Genomic DNA, 20,603 nt, shown 5'->3' on the forward strand with positions numbered 1-20,603 from the left:
CGTCTTTTTACCACAGTAAACACAGTAAACACACAGCGTTCGTCTTTTACCACAGTAAACACACCGCGTTCCTCTCTTTACCACAGTAAACACACCGCGTTCCTCTCTTTACGACAGTAAACACACCCGCGTTCGTCTTTTTACCACAGTAAACACACCTCGTTCGTCTCTTTACCACAGTAAACACACCGCGTTCGTCTCTTTACCACAGTAAACACAGTAAACACACCACGTTCGTCTTTTTACCACAGTAAACACACCCGCGTTCCTCTCTTTACCACAGTAAACACACCGCATTCGTCTCTTTACCACAGTAAACACAGTAAACACACCACGTTCGTCTTTTTACCACAGTAAACACACCGCATTCATCTTTTTACCACAGTAAACACACCCGCGTTCCTCTCTTTACCACAGTAAACACACCGCATTCGTCTCTTTACCACAGTAAACACAGTAAACACACCACGTTCGTCTTTTTACCACAGTAAATACACCCGCGTTCCTCTCTTTACCACAGTAAACACACCGCGTTCGTCTTTTTACCACAGTAAACACACCACGTTCGTCTTTTTACCACAGTAAACACTGTAAACATACCGCGTTCATCTTTTACCACAGTAAACACACCCGCGTTCCTCTCTTTACCACAGTAAACACACCACGTTCGTCTTTTTACCACAGTAAACACAGTAAACACACCACGTTCGTCTCTTTACCACAGTAAACACAGTAAACACACCACGTTCGTCTTTTTACCACAGTAAACACAGTAAACACACCGCATTCGTCTCTTTACCACAGTAAACACAGTAAACACACCACGTTCGTCTTTTTACCACAGTAAATACACCCGCGTTCCTCTCTTTACCACAGTAAACACACCGCGTTCGTCTTTTTACCACAGTAAACACAGTAAACACACCCGCGTTCATCTCTTTACCACAGTAAACACCGTGTTCGTCTCTTTACCACAGTAAACACACCTCGTTCGTCTTTTTACCACAGTAAACACCACGTTCGTCTTTTTACCACAGTAAACACAGTAAACACACAGCGTTCGTCTTTTACCACAGTAAACACACCGCGTTCCTCTCTTTACCACAGTAAACACACCGCGTTCCTCTCTTTACGACAGTAAACACACCCGCGTTCGTCTTTTTACCACAGTAAACACACCTCGTTCGTCTCTTTACCACAGTAAACACACCGCGTTCGTCTCTTTACCACAGTAAACACAGTAAACACACCACGTTCGTCTTTTTACCACAGTAAACACTGTAAACATACCGCGTTCATCTTTTACCACAGTAAACACACCCGCGTTCCTCTCTTTACCACAGTAAACACACCGCATTCGTCTCTTTACCACAGTAAACACAGTAAACACACCACGTTCGTCTTTTTACCACAGTAAATACACCCGCGTTCCTCTCTTTACCACAGTAAACACACCGCGTTCGTCTTTTTACCACAGTAAACACACCACGTTCGTCTTTTTACCACAGTAAACACTGTAAACATACCGCGTTCATCTTTTACCACAGTAAACACACCCGCGTTCCTCTCTTTACCACAGTAAACACACCACGTTCGTCTTTTTACCACAGTAAACACAGTAAACACACCACGTTCGTCTCTTTACCACAGTAAACACAGTAAACACACCACGTTCGTCTTTTTACCACAGTAAACACAGTAAACACACCGCATTCGTCTCTTTACCACAGTAAACACAGTAAACACACCACGTTCGTCTTTTTACCACAGTAAATACACCCGCGTTCCTCTCTTTACCACAGTAAACACACCGTGTTCGTCTTTTTACCACAGTAAACACAGTAAACACACCCGCGTTCATCTCTTTACCACAGTAAACACCGTGTTCGTCTCTTTACCACAGTAAACACACCTCGTTCGTCTTTTTACCACAGTAAACACACCACGTTCGTCTTTTTACCACAGTAAACACTGTAAACACAATGCGTTCCTCTCTTTACCACAGTAAACACACCCGCGTTCCTCTCTTTACCACAGTAAACACACCACGTTCGTCTTTTTACCACAGTAAACACTGTAAACACACCGCGTTCCTCTCTTTACCACAGTAAACACACCCGCGTTCCTCTCTTTACCACAGTAAACACACCACGTTCGTCTTTTTACCACAGTAAACACTGTAAACACACCGCGTTCCTCTCTTTACCACAGTAAACACACCCGCGTTCCTCTCTTTACCACAGTAAACACACCACGTTTGTCTTTTTACCACAGTAAACACACCGCGTTCCTCTTTTTACCACAGTAAACACATCGCGTTATTATCTCTCTCAGTACTCTACTCTGCCAGTACATATAAAGATAAATCAAAGTGACTTTAAGTTTACTAACCATTCAGACACATCCAGTATAAGCCATAATTGCCTAACTTTTTTGCCAAGACGGGCAAGTCCTCAACTTTAAGCTTCAAGTCCTAAACAAGTCACTAGTGCTGTTTGCCCAAATCAATGTCTCTGTAATAATTACTACAGTAAATTTAAAGTCAATAATAGTCTATAGTAGGTATAATTATAAAAGATAGGCTATAATAATTAGTGTTTTTTATTGAGGAATTAATCATTGTTTGTGTACAAATATAGGCCTAATTGAATTAATAATTTATTTTAAGTCCACTGTTTCATTTGTTAAAGATTCCGTAATTTTAATGAATCAGTTGATTCAAATATATATATATATATATATATATATATATATATATATATTCAGTCTGAAAAGTTGAGATGTTTATCTGGATGCGGAAAAACGAGCATGTCGCTTCCATTATGAGCACGCATACCGCACATCTACATTGAAATAACGAACTTGAGCGTGCAAAAGACTGCAGGTCATGTGACAAGAACCAACCAATCCGCTTCATCCCTTCCCAAATAACATTGAAAGCACTGCCAAATTGGAGAAACGGCTTATCATAGCTGTACAGGAATAACCATCTTTTTAATAAATTTAATAGCAGAGCAACTGCAAGCGATTTTTAATGCTGGTCATCCATTTATCCTTTGCTAAAACGTCTGTGTCTTTATGGAGAGTGCAGGTCATGGTTGCTTAGCAAAGGCAGACGCCAAGGGAGCGCCAGCTACAGAGCGGTTTGGAAAGAAAGAGAAAGTGGTGCACATAGCGTTTTCCACGTAGGCGCGACATTTTAGGCCCCTTAAACATTAAATATCCTATTATGTGGATAAATATAAACACTCACTTAGCGAGTCCCTCTCTGGCTCAGTGCCAAAAGCTGCGCTAATCATACCAGTGTGATCATACGCTTCAGTAACCAGCCTATATTGATCAGAACTCTCCGAAGTTTTTTTTTATTTTTTTTATATACAAGTAAAGACTTGCCGAGTCACAGGGTTCAAGTCCAAGTCAAGTCTCGAGTCATTGCTGTCAAAGTCTAAGTCGAGTCCCAAGTCTTTTTTGATTGTCAAGTCACAAGTCATCAAATTTGGGACTCAAAGTCAAGACTCCAGTCCACAACTCTGATATTTGATGATTGCGCCTGCTCCGTCTCCCGCACCCCAGTAATTTTAATCAGTACATAATAACGAAAACAATACTTACAAATAAAAAGAAGCAGGCTTTTACGATCAGAAATTTCTTAAACCAGTGAACCTCTGTAAACTCCAAGGAGTAAACAAATGCGTACAATTAGTAAGTTCAAAGCGTCTCTATAAGAGATTGCCGAGAGTCACGTGGGTATACGCTTCATAAATGCATGAATGAAGCGTATACCCACTTCTCCAGGCACCACTACATCACTGCCCCCCAAGTGCCATTTCCCCCAAACTATACAAATATACCCCCAACTGTTGTCTAGGCAACACCCCCTGTGCTATGTAATGACACACCCCACAGAACTGAAGGGCGGGGTGAGCAGAGGTTCATATCATTTAAAGGGCCAGGTACTGATATCGCTTGCTGAGAACAGAGGCATTTTTTACTAGGTAAAATGAGTGTTTTTTTACACTACCATAGAGAATTTTTAATCAAAGTATATTACAAACTTTTCATTTGGACCCTAAAGCATCATATTAACTTGTGGAAAATGGGCATCGGATGACCCCTTTAAAAAAAGTTTATTTAAAAGATAAGTCATAATGTTTTCTTTACTGTCATTTTGATTAATTAAATGCATAATTGCTGAATTAAAGTGTTAATTTCTTAAAGGGAACCCCAGGCTTAATATAACAAACTACTTGATCTCAGTACAAAAATGTACCTTTAGAAACTTTTTTGCAAGATGGGAAATACCTGCCAATAAGTACATATCACTACAGTTTCCAACAGAAATTAAAACTAGAGGCGGTAAAACAGCAAGCACTTGGAATCATTTTCGTACACAGTTATGAGTACAGCTCCATATGTTTTGCTTTGAGACGTAACAAGCTTGCTCTGTAGCTTAGCTGGCACAGAATTAGACTTAAGATGCGGAATCCTTGAGTATGAATCCCGTGAAAAATTAAAAACAAGCTAAAACGGCATGCTTGCGATTTGCATCACATTATTGTTATGGTATTACAGTTCTAAAGCATTAGAGTTAACCCTCTGGGGTTCTTCGGTCACTTTTGACCGGAATTTTTTAAATAAAAAAAATTTAAAAATCGTAGCTTCATCGGAATGGTATGAAACCTGGTGACTTTTATGGTACTTGGTATATGAACACACAAAAAAATTGGGGACAGGATTGGAAAAGTCTAAGTGGTCGTAAAAAAAATAGTCACACTCGGGGACTTCGGGTCAAAATGACCGGCCATAGGAAATGAATGGGAAATTGGCAAAAATATGAAAATACAGAGTTTTTTTGTGCATACAATCTACAAATCAGCCACAATCCAGAAAAAAAGCACACAACTGTGAAGGGGTGACTCTCTAAAACATCAAGAGTGCAAAACACTACAATACACTCACACACACACACACTTATACACACAAAAACACACGCACACACAAATGAATGTGTGTCATTTCAAAAGCTAATTTTGGGAAATGTGTGAAATAGAGGCAATCAATGTAAGAAATAAAGCACACAGCAATGAAAGCATGAGACTGTAAGCCATCAGAGTTCCAAAATAGACACACAGACACACACACACACACACACACACACACACACACACACACACACAGGGAAATATGAGATTGGTGAGACTGTAACAGAGGAATGTGAGACTATGAATCAAATAAAAGGGAGACATTGGATCCAAAATCCAAAAGTCACACACCATGTCACACACACACACACACACACACACACACACACACACACACACGGAAAAAAGATTTCAAAACAAGCATCATTTGCTCAAAGTGCTATATGGAGACACTCTGTTGTGATTTGTCACAACCTGATCTGTAATCACAATTAGTATGTAAATAATATGTAATTATAGTTAGAATGATATTTAAAACAAACTTTTTTTTCCTCTATTTTTTTATTTACTATTTGACAATTGTTATACTTTTCTGTTATTTTAGATTTATGTTCATAATTGCTGTTGCCTTTTGAATAAGAGTTACTGTTCATTGAATATGTAAAAAAAAGAATGCACATAAAATGTAAATAGGGTTAGGATGATATTTAAAATATTTTTATTTCTCTATTTTCCATTTAATGTTTGATAATTATACTTTTGCTGTTATTTTGTTGCCCATGCTGTTGCTGTTCATAATTCCTGTGCTAAATAAGAGTTATTGTTTATTGAATTTTACAAAAAATTATTTAAATCAAAATGTTCATTATAAAAAGGTTACAAAATAAAAAAAAATGGTATGACTGAAAGAACGGCATTTTTATTCAGTTAGAATTAAAACAATGGGTAACAAAATGCTTTCCATTGTTTCTCTTTCTAATGCAATGTTCTGGTTTCACTGTATTATAAAGTAAAACTGGCACTTCAAATTACCAGTTAAACCAATCAAACAAACAAAAAACTTGGCAAATAATAAAAAAAATAGTCTTTGATAATCTAATTTTATATAATAAAATCCACAACCTGAAAAGGCATTGGCAAATATGTGCAAAAACAACTAGAATTCACAAATCCTTCTATAGAGAGCATTACATCCATCTAGTGGTTAAAATAGGATATTGCCTGGTAATTATGCTCACTACGCCACCAGATGGCACAAATCCGACTTCAAAAAATTATTTTCTATAGGCCAGGTATCTACTTTAAACTAAAATACAGCATTAATTAAAAAAGAATAAAAATTATATATATTAAAAAAAATTCTATTATATTCAATGGCAAAAAATAGATCATAATTGTAGCATAAATATTAATTATTATCATAAAATTCTGTCAAAACACGACAGAAAAAAAGAAAAAATATTATTGAACAAAAATACATTTGATTGATTTTACTGAAAAAAAGGAAATAATGATTTCAGAGCTCCGGTCACTTTTGACCGTGAGGGCCCTGAGTGTGACTGGTCGGGGAAGAACCCCAGAGGGTTAAAGTGCCACTCAACGGACATTTCAAGTCAGAACCGCAGTAACACGTATAAAACCAACCCCACATAAAATGTACCATATGTACGTTCATCTATTACAGGAAGAAAAAAAACAAGCACACTTTTAGTGCCACTCAGTGGACTTTTCACATTGAAACGTCACAAAACGTACATGGCAGTACGTATTTTGCGTCTTGTGAAAAAGGTTAAACTTTTCATTTAACCTTAAACAGTGCCGTTATTTAGATGGTTGCATAAGTCTTCACTTTTTTTCCTAGCGATGAAAGAACGGGAAGATGCCTGTGGACAACTAAAACTTCCTAAAGCCCTGTGTCTTTGTTCTGTCCACTTTAGCCCTGATTACTTTTAGTAGACCACAGCTACTGAAATAGCTTACAAACGGCAGAGACAAGAAACGCTAGATGCCCTCCTCAGTTTCTCAGTGCAGATTTCACTCGATATCTGAGGGCATAGACTCCTTGAGGGGAAAATTGATGGTATGGCATTTGGTTTAAGCCTATGCTTATCCATCACCACCTGTTAACTCTTTCAGTAGCTGTGGTCATCATATCAGTATTTTATTTTGAGTTGTGTTCAAGCAGCAACTTCCTGCTCTCTTTATTGAAACCAACACGGAAGTGACTTAAACTGCAATTCATTGACTGGCCGCTAGAGACTGACTCCAAAAGGGAGTCAATCCTATAGACTCCCCATGTTAAAATGCCCAACTTTAAAGCAGAAAAAAAAATTTCAGCCTGGTACAAAAAGTGGTTTTTGTCTGTATAGCTAATTTTGCACTTCATGTCAGTTGTGAGGGGGTGAATAATTTTTTATAACTCATCCATTTAAGGTATATTTATATTTATATTTATATTTTATATTTAAAGTTCTGCATAATTAAGGGCGTGGCCACTTGAGTGACAAGTGCGATAGGTGGGCGTGGTTTCAGCAACCTGCTCCACCTACGTCCTGCCTCTTTGCCCATTTTCGGTTATCTGGGAGTGACGCCTGCAATGTAAAAAGTTTTCACCAGTTTCAACTTAAAAACTTAAGTTTAGCAGCTGCCTTAAAATGTTAAGTTAAACCAACTTAACTAATTTAAACTCAAAAGTTAAATCAACTAATTTTGATTGTAATAAATTCAAATGACTTGTAGTTTTAAGCTGATTTAACTTAAACTTAAGGCAGCTGCTGAACTTAGGTTTTTAAGTTGAATCTGGTGAAAACTTTTTACAGTGTGGTGACACAATTCCAAGATGGCGACGGCTGACTCCCGCCCTCTATGAGCTTCAAAAATGCTCTTCAGAAACCTATGGGTGACGTCATGGACACTATGTCCATATTTTTTACTGTCTATGGTTATGTTACAGTAAAAATAGCAGCAGTAGCTCACAGAGTGCAACCAATTGCAGAAATAATGGCGCCCCCCCCATACTCCAAAATATGTATAAAATGTGGATTTTTTTTTTACTACATATTTCAGTAAAAGACATTATTTTATATTAAGCCATTTAAGTTCCCATTAAAAACATAAAAATCAGACCCTAAACTTTTGAACAGTGACGCAAGCACTATATAAAGTATATGCTAATGTAAATCTTTCTCTAATATATCTTTTCCTCTGTTTTTTTTCTGATTTAGGGACGAGATTCAGATGAAATCGTATAGTCGGACAAACGGGCAGCCAAAGCCGCCTTCCACCCCCTCGTCCCCCTCTCATCCTGTCAGCGTGTCTACTCGCCCAGGTCAGGCGTATTCCAGTGCCGGCTCTTCTCAGAGCCCCGCCGACAAGCCTGGAGGCGGGGTGAAGAAGGTGACAGGTGTCGGAGGGACCACTTACGAGATCTCAGTGTGAGAGACGAGCTGTTTTGACCCGTGTTTTCAAGAATGGAGCCATGGACTCATTGTCTTCACCAACGTGGCAGAGAAAATCTGTTTGACGGACATTTATCGATGCCTACAGGAAAGATCTGAAAACTTCACTTCAAAATTGAAGCAGACCTCTGCTGTTATGTTTTTTTTTTGTTTGTTTTTTTAAGAAAATAATGCTGACCAGCAGGTTTTGGTTGGATATGACATGGAGGAGGAGGAGGAGGAGGAGCAGGGGGGACATAGTAGGACTTTAGGACTCCTCACAAGTAAGGAGCTGTGATGGCAAAGGACCGGATTGCCTTGAAACACATTTCAGTACATAACAACAACAACAACAACAAAAAAAGATTTTTATCCAAGATGAATATGTAAATTGTTCTGTATAGAGAAAAATGATCACACTTTTTTTCCCAACAAGTGGAATTTGACTTTTACAAAAAAAAGGGGACCTGTGGCATTCAGTAGCCATTTCAGACCACTGTGATTGGCATGCGACAATGTTGCGTCTGTATCCAATCAGCACTAGGGAAGCAGAACAGTAGAAAAGATAAGGAAATGGACTAATGCATTATTTAAATGACAGCAGCCTTTTCAAGTGCAAGTAGTTTTCTGAGCAATGGCCTTGGAAATTCAAGGAAGTTTTTATTTAATTTTTAAAGTGTTATTTTATATGACTTTATAAATGGCTGTTGATAAGATCAAAATGTTTTTTTTTTTCTACAAAGGCTGATATTTGTTCCCTCAAACTTTTATCTAATCAAATAGAGGGATTAAAGAGCTGAGAGGGTTAATCGTAGCATTTAATAATGCATTTGATATGGTGGAGTCCAATATGTGGGACATAATTCAAATTCAATCCTGTAAACATTGATTGGCAGCCTCTTAGATACTATTTTTTTGTTTTGTTTTTTTTATTAAGTGAGAGCCAAATCTCACTGGTGGCCTTTAAAGCTTCCTGCTCACGATGCCACAGAACAGTGGGTGACCATATCAGTGCCCTCTGATTGGACAGCGGTTGAGCCAATCAGTGGACGTTAGCTGTCATTTTAAATCAGTGAAAGCCTTTTATTTTTAATTATTTAATTCTTACCTATTGCATTCGAGAAGATTGTGACATTGTGCAGAACTCATTTCAATCATCGTCTGTCTTGTCAGGGGTGTTGATCAACATTTATAACAGAGCTGGCCAATCAGGGGACAGAATGTATTTGCAATGAATACACTTATAGGAATATTTTGGATCAAAAGATAGACTGAGGGGAGGGAGGAAAAGAAAGAAAAGAACGTGTACTGTATAGTTCAGTGTGAGTGAACATGGTTGTGAATATGTGTATGCGTGCGTGCGTGTGTTTGAGCATTGGTAATAAACTCTTTATAAATCAGTTGTACGTTTGACTTTAATTTTCCTGTTATGCATTGGTTCTGTTTTACCGTAGATATGTATACATTGATGCTCATTAGCAACTGTTTCTGTGGGCCGTCTACATGCTTGGATCGTCTTGGGCATCTATACATATCTAATAGATAAATCTTTAGAAAGCTACACATGAAAACAACATATTTTGTCCATCCACAAATCTGTGAAAGCCTGTTGTAGTGGATGTACTCCCTTGTTTGTTTCATGAATCTTAGCTCACAAGGAATTTTAGTTTTTGTTTTACACTGAGACAATAATATACAACCTTACATTATTTATTTATTTTTTATTTTTTTTTGTCAAGTCTGTGTAAAGCAATATTCTGAGTTTGGCACACCACAGAAAATGTGGAAAAAATGTGAACCACCCAGCCAAATGTGAATGATAAAAACAGCAAGTAAATAAAATAAGTTGTCAAAATTTGAACAAATTTGGGGGGAAAAAGCAGCATGGACCTTTCTCATAGTGGAAGTCTTCATAGTTGGGTAAAATCAGAGAGCAGAATAGAAGAGTACCACAAATATATTTTTTGCATTCCCATTTGCTCAAAGAGGAAAAGAAAAAGATTTTCAATCAAAGAAAAAAAAATTGAGACTAATACCGGCAGTCAGAAGAGAGAAATTTACCGCCCCTCCCATAGACATGGCATTAGAAACACCCTCGCTTAAGCGAGAACATTTTTTTTTTTGTAATTTGATAAAAAAAAAAAAGTGATATAAAACCGAGTATAGTGTTTTAAAAATCAAAATAGGAAAAAAGGATTTATGATGACTATTAAAATGCTTCATCACAGTCTTTTGAAAAGGGTCCAATCTGTGCTCTAAAACGCTGGGGGCGTGTCCTCTGTCGGCGCCGAAGCCACGCCCACTCACAGGAAATATGCCGACTCTCTCAACCGTCAAATACTACTACAACCTGAATGAATGTCCGAGCTGTTTTGTGAATTATTGCAACCAGGTAATACGCGTTTACATGACAAAAGCATAGCTAGCTAGCAAACTGTAACTGACAGTAATGACAGTAACTTGCAATTGAGAGGGCAAAACACTGATTTTAATACACTAATTATTACAGTGTTAGGGGAGGGGCCAAGTGCGTCATCGAGATGTGATTTTAGCCCCGCCCTCCAAAAAAATTGAACACAAAAATTGTGAAAAACTTGGAAAGTTGAACTCGACAATTAAGTAACTTACTACGTAGTTAACAGTCTTTGTAACGTGGAACGTCACATACATTTCTAACATTTATGTGTTTAGAAACAATTCTCTGAATTGCCTTTACACAGACATTAAGCTTTTAATTTTAGTCTAGTTTCAGTTCATTTGGGTTTTCACAACAGGTCAGTGGCCATATTGGCAGCACTGAATGTAAACTGACTGAATGGAGTGCTATAGACTGCCAAAAGTTATAACAAATCAAGGAGAAGAGTGCAAAAAACTGTCTGCGGAACAAAATGCGTTTATTGGCCAAACTGAGGGCAAGAACTCTCAAGTTTTTTCTTATAATTTCCAGTCAGGTAGGTGAAACATTAGGCTAATATCTTTCTTAATACTGCTCGTACGTATCTTTACCACCTATTAACTTTAGTTTGTCAAAATATTGTGCCCTTTCCTGCTTACTAAGTCCTTTCTCTAGATGATTTAACAGCTTCCACTTGTTTTTTTTCCATGGTTTAGACAGCAGCACAACATATTCCAGTATCTCCAATATGGAGGCACATCCAAGTAAGTTTCAGCTAAAAAAAATAAATAATAATAATGTTGTTTATGAAGTAATGAAATTAGTATTTGGATATTTTATGGTTTTAAAGCATCTGTTAATAAGAAACCAGTGGTTACTCTGGAAATAGTTAAGTTAGTTAAATGTAGCTTTTATGTATATTTTTGGTAGCCACTGCTAGCCACATGGTTTGTGTCATCATGGATAATGTTGTAAGTGTTTGAATTCAAATCTCAAATGCTAATTAAGTGCTTTGAGTCATTTAGATGTGCAGGTTTCAGCTTTACCACAACGTGTCAAACATCTGCTTGGTTATTCTGTTAAAGGGATAGTTCACCCAAAAATGAAAATTTGATGTTTATCTGCTTTCCCCCAGAACATCAAAGATGTAGGTGACTGTTCATTTAATGGCAGTGGATGGGCACCAAACCTTTGAAAGTAAAAAAAACAAAACATGCACAGACAAATCCAAATTACACCCTGTGGCTTGTGACGATACATTTTTGACACGAAACGATTGTTTTTTTGCGAGAAACTAAACAATATTTATATCATTTTTTACCTTTGATACACAGCAATGTCCAACTCAGCTCAGCATCCAGCGCGTTACACGTGCACGCGCTCTGGCGTAGTATACGCAAACACCGGAAGGTGAAATCGGTGAAAGTCAACAGTCCCGAATGAGTTTGCGCAAGCAAACGTAATCTTTTAGCTTTAAATCGGTTTGAACAATCAGGATAAGCGCAAGTAATTACCGTTTTGAATAACCAATATACACAAAATCTCTGTGCACTGTGTAAACAATGAATGTCATATACATGCAACAGATCAGTGTAATTTGGATTTGTCTGTGCATGTTTGTTTTTACTTTCAAAGGTTTGGTGCCCATCCACTGCAATTAAATGAACAGACTGCAACAGTTTGAGTTAAAAATCATTGTTTGTGTTCTACTGAAGAAACAAAGTCACCTATATCTTGGATGCACTGGGGGTAAGCAAATAAACATCAAATTTTCATTTTTGGGTGAATCTCTTTAAGTCTAAATTCTGAGCATTTCTTTAAAGCGCACAAGCTAGACAAAACAATACGTGAAGAACAAAGTGTTTTATTGGAATGGCAAAAAAGGTCCCTTCACAACCACTCAAAACACTTGTCATCTTTCAGGCATCAATTCACTAAAGATTAGTGAAAAATAAAGAATGGTTTACTCAATAGGAAACTAAAACAATATTGCTTTTTGCAGGGAAATTGATGACAAGACTCCACGAACAAACTGACAATAAAAGCTTCCAACAGTGAAAGTAATGACTGGAAAAGGTTAAAACGTGAAGACTGCCTGCAGCTTTCTTCTGTGCCTGTCAGTTCAAAATAAAGAAATGTTAAACGCTTTAATCAGTCAGCACAAAGAATTTAAATTAATAAACTTGATAATACAAAACATAATTAAGACTTTTACAGCAGTACATTCTCTCCGAAATGAAATGTGTAACTGGGTCTCAATGTCAAAGGTAACAACTCGCTTGTACAGATTTAGTAAATGTTCCTAATATTAACGGTTGGCATAAAACACCCTCATATTTGAATCACTAAATTCAGTCCAGTAGTCCGTACCATCACACAAGCAAACTGTCTCGGAAAAGTAGTAAAAAAAAAAAAAATCTAAAAATTAAAAATACTAGGAGTGACAATGGAATGGAAAAATTACCAATACAATAAAAAAAAAACTGATATAAAGTTTGTTCCCCAGTAGTGATGCATGTACAACACAAAATAACCCCTTACTAATGATCACTTCACAATTATCAACCATATTAGAGGTAGATGTCCAATGTTTAACTGTTTAAATTGATTAAATTAAAACAACTGACAGATTGAATACAAATGTCCCAAACAGTTGTTTGAACTTCTGTGTCCAGAATATCAATGACTATGAAATTTAAATATGTTATAATATTAGGATTCACTATATTATTGGACTGATTTTGCACTTCATTAATACATTATACAAAAAGAAACAATAGCACAATCATTCCGTTTCATACAAACTCTTTCTCTCTGCATACTGAACATTAGCACATTCTGCTCCAGTCCCATAGAGATTCACAGTGCTCTTCAGCAACATGCACTTTCTATTTGTCTTTCTTGCTCTCTGTGTCCATCGCAGTGATGGTCTCAGCCTCCGGTTCCTCCTCTTCAGGCACAGGCGAAAACACGGATTCGGTGGGCCTCTCGAACTTCTCTCCTTTGGTCTTACCAAGCTTCTTCGACTTCTGATACAACTCGTTGAGGTTAAACTCTCGGATGATGTTTTCCTAGAAACATAAAAAAAAAAAAAAAAAAAAAAACATGAGTCAGTACACAAACATATACAGAGATTAAAGAAGGATTATTTGAAGGACATTCCGGACAAAGTCTTTCCATTCGTTTTGAATGATTAAGCCTCACCTCTGTGAAGGTCCAAGACACCGCACGTCCCTTTTTGTCCACCTGAGGGCGCCTCATTATTTCCTTTCCTCCCTGGAAGAGCACCAGAGAGGGCAGCTGCTTTGAGAGAGGAGAGGTGCTGACTCTGTATCTAAAGGGGGAGGGGGGGGGGGGGGGTGACAAACATTGCATATTGTCAAAGTCTGTTACAATTACTTCAGAGAAACTGTGAGACAAAGCAGAGCAACTTACTTTTTGGCTACTTCACTGTAACGACCAATGTCCACTTTGCCAAATTTCAGCCCTGCACAGTTGTACCTGAGTAGGAGAGAAGTTAATCGTTTCTATTCAGAATATTTCACAGATGTAAACTACCTGTCAAAAGTTTGACGTTGGTGAAATTTTTTCTATAGTTTTTAAAGACATAGTCACCCAACAATGAAAATTACACTAGAATTTACTCATGCTCAAGCTATTCTAAGTGTATATGACTTTTTTCTTTCAGACAAATACAATCAGAGTTATATTAAAAATGTTCTGGCTCTTCCAAGCTTTATAATGGCAGTGAATAAGTGTTGAGATTTTAAAGTTCAATAAAGTTTATCCATCCATCATAAAAAGTGCTCCACACATTTCCAGGGGCTTAATAAAGGCATTCTGAAGTGAATCGATGTGTTTGTGTAAGACAAATATCCATATTTGAACATTTTTAAATCGTAATCTCTAGCTTTGGTTAACTATTATGCGCATGTTTACAAGAGAGTGGCATTCCAGCAGATGATGTAGGCATAGATTATTATTGGACTTCTGTTAGACTATTAAATCTCAACACCTATTTACTGCCATTATAAAGCCTGGACACTTTTAAATGTAACTCCAATTGTATTCATCAGAAAGAAGAATTCATATATACCTAGGATGGCTTGAAGATGAATAAATAACGAGGAAAGTTTCATTTTTGGCCAAATTATCCCTTTAAGAAGAATTTAAGAAAGTATCCCTATAAGTCTCTAGTGCTTGTGAGACTTTGTGAAATAACATTACAACTCAAAATAACTATTTTCTATCTAAAAAAAAAAAAAATGTATAGGACTAGTTCACATTCCAAACAAAGATTTACAGAAAAAGTCCCTTCTTCCTCGGCTGGGATCGTTTAAAGCCCTTTAAAGCTGCTTTTAAACTCCATTTTGGAAGTTCAAACTTGGGGCACCATACATATCCATTATATGGAGAGACATCCTGAAATGTTTTCCTCAAAAAACAATTTCTTTACAACTGAAGAAAGAAAGACATGAACGTCTTGGATGAAAAGGGGGCGAGTACATTATCTGTAAATTTTTGTTGTGGAAGTGAACTATTCCTTTAAATTGTAATTTACTCCTGTGATGCAAAGCTGAATTTTCAGCAGCAATTACATTTCTTATTATTAATGTTCTGCTTAATGATTATTATAATATATTGTCCAAAAGAACAGCATTTTTTTTTTAAAATACAAATCTTTCGTGAATAAATGTACTCATAAAAATTCTTAAAAAACAAAACAAAAAAACAACTGAACTGTAGTGCATCAAGAGCAACGTTCTTACTTCAAGGACAGATCAGCATAAACAGAGGCGAATGACTGACACTCTGGTGACCAGTTAGCAAAAAACTCCACGATCCAGATCACTCTGTTGTCCTTCTGCAGCTCGTCCTAAAGATAAAAAGAAAAGTGAGCATTTACACTCTCCAGCAAAAACCAAACCGTTTCAAGCATATATGTGGATCACAAAAACAGTCATAAGGGTCATTTTTTAAACATTCTGATTTATACATCTATAATTTGAATAAGCTTTCCATTGATGTATGGTTTGTTAGTATATGACAATATTTGGCTGAGATACAACTATTTGAAAATATGGAATCTGAAGGTGCAAAAAAAAAAAAAATCTAAATATTGAGAAAATCACCTTTAAAGTTGTCCAAATTAAGTTCTTAGCAATGCATATTATTACTAAAAATCACATAAAATAAAAGTTATGTAATATTACTAATGCTTTTTGACATAAAAGGAAAAATCGATAGTTTTGACCCAAGCAATGTATTTCCTATCGCTACAAATATACCTGTGCTACTTATAACTGGTTTTATGGTCCAGGGTCACATATTTAAACGATATTTCCCTCAGGCTGCTCAAGTTAAAGTTCAACTATCAATGTGGCTGAAATTTGAGCATATGTTACCACTGGGTTAAAACTCATTTTGAATTATTGTTTTTGAACACCCAATGGCTTACTTACTGAGCTGCAATGGTAATAGGCATTTATGGCCTTTGAATTCCTGTTACTAAGAAGCCAAGCACACACAAACTAGTTCCCTTTGATGTTTTAAAGGGGTCATCGGATGCAAAATTCACTTTTACATGTCGTTTGAATTGAAATGTGTCTTGGGAGTGTGTGTACACAACCACCCTATAATGACAAAAATTCACCCAGTTTTTTTTTTTTTTTTAAATCCTCATAAATCATAACCACTTTCTCAGATCAAGCCGTTCACAGATTTTTGGCAGAGCGATGTAGTTCTACACAGGCCCCTTTCACGTCTGTTGACTCTGACACAGCCGTTTTAGTGTAGACCTGCCCTGAGTGAACTGTAAACTGTCCGCCATTGTTTAGACGCCAGAGCAGGTGTAAGAGACAGAGGTGTTCTGTTGTTGGATGTAAAAATGTACATAGTGTCATTTACTCCTGACATCTAAACCACTGAAGACACAGAGGGTTACTTTTGTTCTGAAGGGAATGCGCCTCCTGATCTACCTAAAACTTGCACGAATAATTTGTGATCCAACTTCACCTACAGAGGAAGAGAGTATAAATGTTATGAATCTTTGCAAATCGCCTTTCAGAATAATGTGCTAGTTAGCAAGTTCCGCAACGAATATGGCGAAAGACTGCCACCCAATGGAAGAGAGGGGCGGGGTGCGCAGAGCTCATTAACATTTAAAGGGATATGTACTGTTTTTTGACAAGGTAAAAAGGGTGTTGTTTTACACTTCCATAGAGAATTTTTAACCACAGTATGTTATAGACTTTTCATTAAAACCCTAAAGAATCATATCAGCTTGTGGAAAATAGGCATCCGATGACCCCTTTAAGTTAGTGAATAGTAGGCAATCCTCCCAATCACTCTCATCCATATTGTTCAGCTCTTTTCCCTTTTTTCCACTGCAATTCTGTTTTGAAATCCAGCAGCCCATGAAGCGTAACTTAAATACTTGTTTCTGAAGCAAACAACCCAATATGAACTCATACTCACATCAATGGTTTTATCACTGAAGTACTTGATGTATTCAGGGCCCATGTAGAGAGGAGGTTTGCAGGTCATCAGGAAAACTACATCAATAATAAGAGAACATTAACAGCCATTATAATACATCAGTGTAGTTTAATATCAATATCTGTTTCCGTTACTTCATTTTTATGCACAATTTGAAAAAAAAAAAAAAACCATCATAAACGAGTGATGGAAACGGAATTCGCAAAAAAGTTTCCACGATCACCTGAGGTGTTTTTTGACAGCATTTACTGTGTTTCGTCTGCTCTCTCTCAGGCGCAAGTAATTTAGATGTGAAAATTATTTTATTCAGTGGCTTCTCCTTTTCTTAGTAATATTTAGTGCCAGTTTATCAGTATTTAATAACAACAGCTGTTTCCAACACCCTGTTTTTGTGTGTATTTTGAAATATCGCATTAGAAAAAAAAAAGTAATGGAAATGCCTAAATTCGAAATAAAATCTCTTAATTTGCGAAAAAGTTATACGGCTTGCTTCAGGTGTTTTTTGAATAGTGCAACTGCATTTACTGTGTTTCGTCTGCTCTCTCTGAGGCGCAAGTTATTTATTATATATGAAAATTATTATATTAAATTATTATATTCAGTGGCTTCTCTTACTTTTCTTAGTGATATTTAGTGCCAGTTTATCTCTTTGACTCATTGGATGGAAAAGGTACTTATTCACGAATGTTTTATGCGATATTTCAATTTTGCACATAAGATAAATTCACAACTTTGGATGTAAACACGGCTACAAATATACCTTTTTAGTTTTTGTTCATATTTTTAATTAGATTTTATTTATAAATATATATATATATATATATATATATATATATATATATATATAGTTTAGAGTTGTATTTATTTTAGCATTTTAACTAAACCAAAATGAGAAATGGTTGAAATACAGTTCTTTCAAAAGAAAGATGCCTTCAGTTACGTGTTTCCACTGAAGGACTGTTTGCAATTTTGTGAAAAATAAAAAATACTGACCAATACACAATGTCAAGTAGAGAAGCCCCAAACGTATGTCCAGTCTGAAGAACAGAATCACATTGGCCACTTTACAAAAGAGGATGATGTTGCCCACGTGCTGCTCAATGGTAACTGTGGAGAAAAGATTGAACAAAAACAACATATCTAATATTGCACTGCTTTGTGATACAAAAATGCATACTCAAAGGGGTTGAGTTGAACAGCAGAGCTGGAGGAGGGGAAGAGAGAGTAACAGAAACACTGAATGACAAAGGAAACTGATTGAACAACAAACACAACGACAACGGTCACTTAGAGCACAAGGACTCACAGGTGCCCAAATGTTTAGGGTATAAACAAAACCTTCACATTCAAGCTAAGCATAATGTCATCAGACTCCATATGAATGGGGATTATTCTCTGACATTTGAATGTCAGTAAATAACGCTGTGGAAAAAAATTGAATTGCACAAAAATGGAAAAGAGTGTTTTAGGAGGGAGAAACTCTTACTTGCTCTTCTGTTCTTCATCATGACTATAGCGCTTAAAAACATCAGTATCTCCACCTCTCTCTGAGAAAAAATAATTAACAAAGCAAGACATTAATTTAAATGTTAGCAAATAGCAAAAATAAAATAATACAGTGTCACATTCTAAATATATTTATATGTACAAGTATTACAAGTAAATCAATTTTAGTGAAATATTGAATTAGTACACTAAAGTCAAAAGTTTTTGAACAGTATGATTTTTAATTTTTTTAAAGAATTCTCTTCTGCTTAAATAAAAAGCAGTAATATTTTATTATTTAAAATAACTACTTTTTATTTGAATATAGTTTAAAATGCAATTTATTCCTGTGATCAAAGCTAAATTTTCAGCATCATTACTCCAGTCCAGTGTCACACGATCCTTCAGAAATCATTATAATATGCTGATTTGCTGTTCAAGAAACATTTGTATTGTTATTATCATTATTATCAATATTTAAAAGGATTTCTATTTCAGATAAACATTGTTCTTTTGAACTTTCTATTCCTCAAATAAACCTGAAAAAAATTATACTTAACCGTTTTCAACATAATAATAATAAATGTTTTTTTGAGCAGCAAATCAGAATATTAAATTTATTTCTGAAGGATCATGTGACTGAAGTAATGATGTAAAAAAAATCATCTTTGAAATCACAGAAATAAAATGCATTTTAAAATGTATTTAATAGAAAACAATTATTTAAAATTGTAAAAATATTTCAAAACTGTACTGTACTTTGGATCAAATAAATGCAGGCTTGGTGGGCAGAAAAGACTTAAAAAGAAAAACACACTAACAATCTTACCGTCTAAAAACTTTTGACTGGAAGTGTACATAGTACAGTTTTAATAGGCTTTTACTTTTTGGTTTTAAAATATTAAAAATCCTACAAATTTCTGTGTTTTGAACAGCACCCAGATTTACCCATTTGTGTTGCATTGTTCAGGCTTTTGGACCCTTCTGTGTGCCATCATTTTTTATTAAAAAATATATAAATATACAATACACAAGAGTGTGTTCATTGAATGATACACATGTACCATATGTGGGACACGTTGCCAAGTTTCTTTCATCCACATGCATCATTTATATGCATAGTATCCCGACCTCTTTTACCATGATTTTGGGCTTGTTTTCGAGCCAGCTAAATGGCGACCCAAACATTCTCCTGGCCACAACCCAGTCCCCTTGTTACGAGGCAGGTTAACTGTATCTGTTATCATTCCGCATATATTAAAACCCCAACTATCTGTTTTATACATACCCAGTCAAAATCACATGAATTGCCATCCTCACGCTGCGTCGAAAGATGTTCGCAGATCCCAGGCGTTTTGCGGATAAGCAAGAACGCAATAGACATAAATAACGAGGCTATGTAGTATGGCTTTAGCAGCCATTTGTAAACCTGCGGCAAATGATACAGAAACGCGAAGAGAGGTGTTAATAAAGCCATTTTTCTTTTGTATTTTTAGAAAACGAGTGGTGTGGTGATCCAAGACAGCAGACTCTGCATCCACACCGCTATCCCTGCAAGATAAAATTCGTCGGCAAATGAATTAAACGATTTAAAGGGACAGAGGTCACTGCGGACGAAGAAAAAAATTAGCCCCGCCTCTTGAAAGCACGCACGTTCATAGGTCACTTTCCTGATACGAAGTCGCTCATTGGTGGTGATGTCACATAAAGGGAAGGATAAGAGGAAGTATGTCCCTTTTCTTTTATTTACCGTAATATAAAAACTTCCAGGGACGATTTTGACATGCGTCACTGACGCCAACATTAATTATTTGTCTTATCTTATATAATTATTTATACAAGTAACATACAGTATTATAAAACATA

The 20,603-nt window shown here is 36.3% G+C and overlaps 2 protein-coding genes across 3 annotated transcripts in view; one reads left to right on the forward strand and one right to left on the reverse strand.

Annotated features, from left to right (window-relative positions):
- The window catches only part of zdhhc5a (zDHHC palmitoyltransferase 5a), a 62,182-nt gene extending 52,423 nt beyond the window's left edge, over positions 1-9,759 (forward strand). The window contains exon 12 of one of the 2 annotated variants that reach the window (XR_012355725.1): positions 8,147-8,286. Coding sequence is in view for 1 of the 2 variants with exons in the window: in XM_073842421.1 (XP_073698522.1) it covers positions 8,147-8,360 (214 nt within the window). In the remaining variant the exon portion in view is untranslated. Of the gene's footprint in view, positions 1-8,146 lie in introns of both variants that reach the window. The other variant, XM_073842421.1, reaches the window with a different exon arrangement.
- A 2,843-nt stretch (positions 9,760-12,602) lies between these two features.
- On the reverse strand, positions 12,603-20,326 carry tmx2b (thioredoxin-related transmembrane protein 2b). Its single transcript, XM_073842462.1, has 8 exons — positions 20,026-20,326; positions 18,739-18,799; positions 18,246-18,359; positions 17,232-17,308; positions 15,524-15,630; positions 14,190-14,255; positions 13,959-14,088; positions 12,603-13,825 (listed from the first exon to the last, which is right to left on the reverse strand). Exons 1-8 carry the CDS (start codon positions 20,212-20,214, stop codon positions 13,643-13,645), a joined length of 927 nt encoding a protein of 308 aa, XP_073698563.1. The 5' UTR covers positions 20,215-20,326; the 3' UTR covers positions 12,603-13,642.
- Positions 20,327-20,603: the final 277 nt, after the last annotated feature.

The sequence above is a fragment of the Garra rufa genome, chromosome 6 (genome assembly GCF_049309525.1).
Source record: "Garra rufa chromosome 6, GarRuf1.0, whole genome shotgun sequence".
Taxonomy (NCBI): domain Eukaryota; kingdom Metazoa; phylum Chordata; class Actinopteri; order Cypriniformes; family Cyprinidae; genus Garra; species Garra rufa.

What these genes read in the sequence shown, in the direction of transcription:
- tmx2b (XM_073842462.1), bottom strand. Translation starts at nt 20,214, where the DNA reads ATGGCTTTATTAACACCTCTCTTCGCGTTTCTGTATCATTTGCCGCAG. An exon ending in ATTCATGTGATTTTGACTGG is followed by an intron (nt 18,800 to 20,025) that starts GTATGTATAAAA and finishes ATTTTTTCTCAG; the next exon opens with AGAGAGGTGGAGATACTGAT. An exon ending in TCAGTGATAAAACCATTGAT is followed by an intron (nt 15,631 to 17,231) that starts GTGAGTATGAGT and finishes TTTTATCTTTAG; the next exon opens with GACGAGCTGCAGAAGGACAA.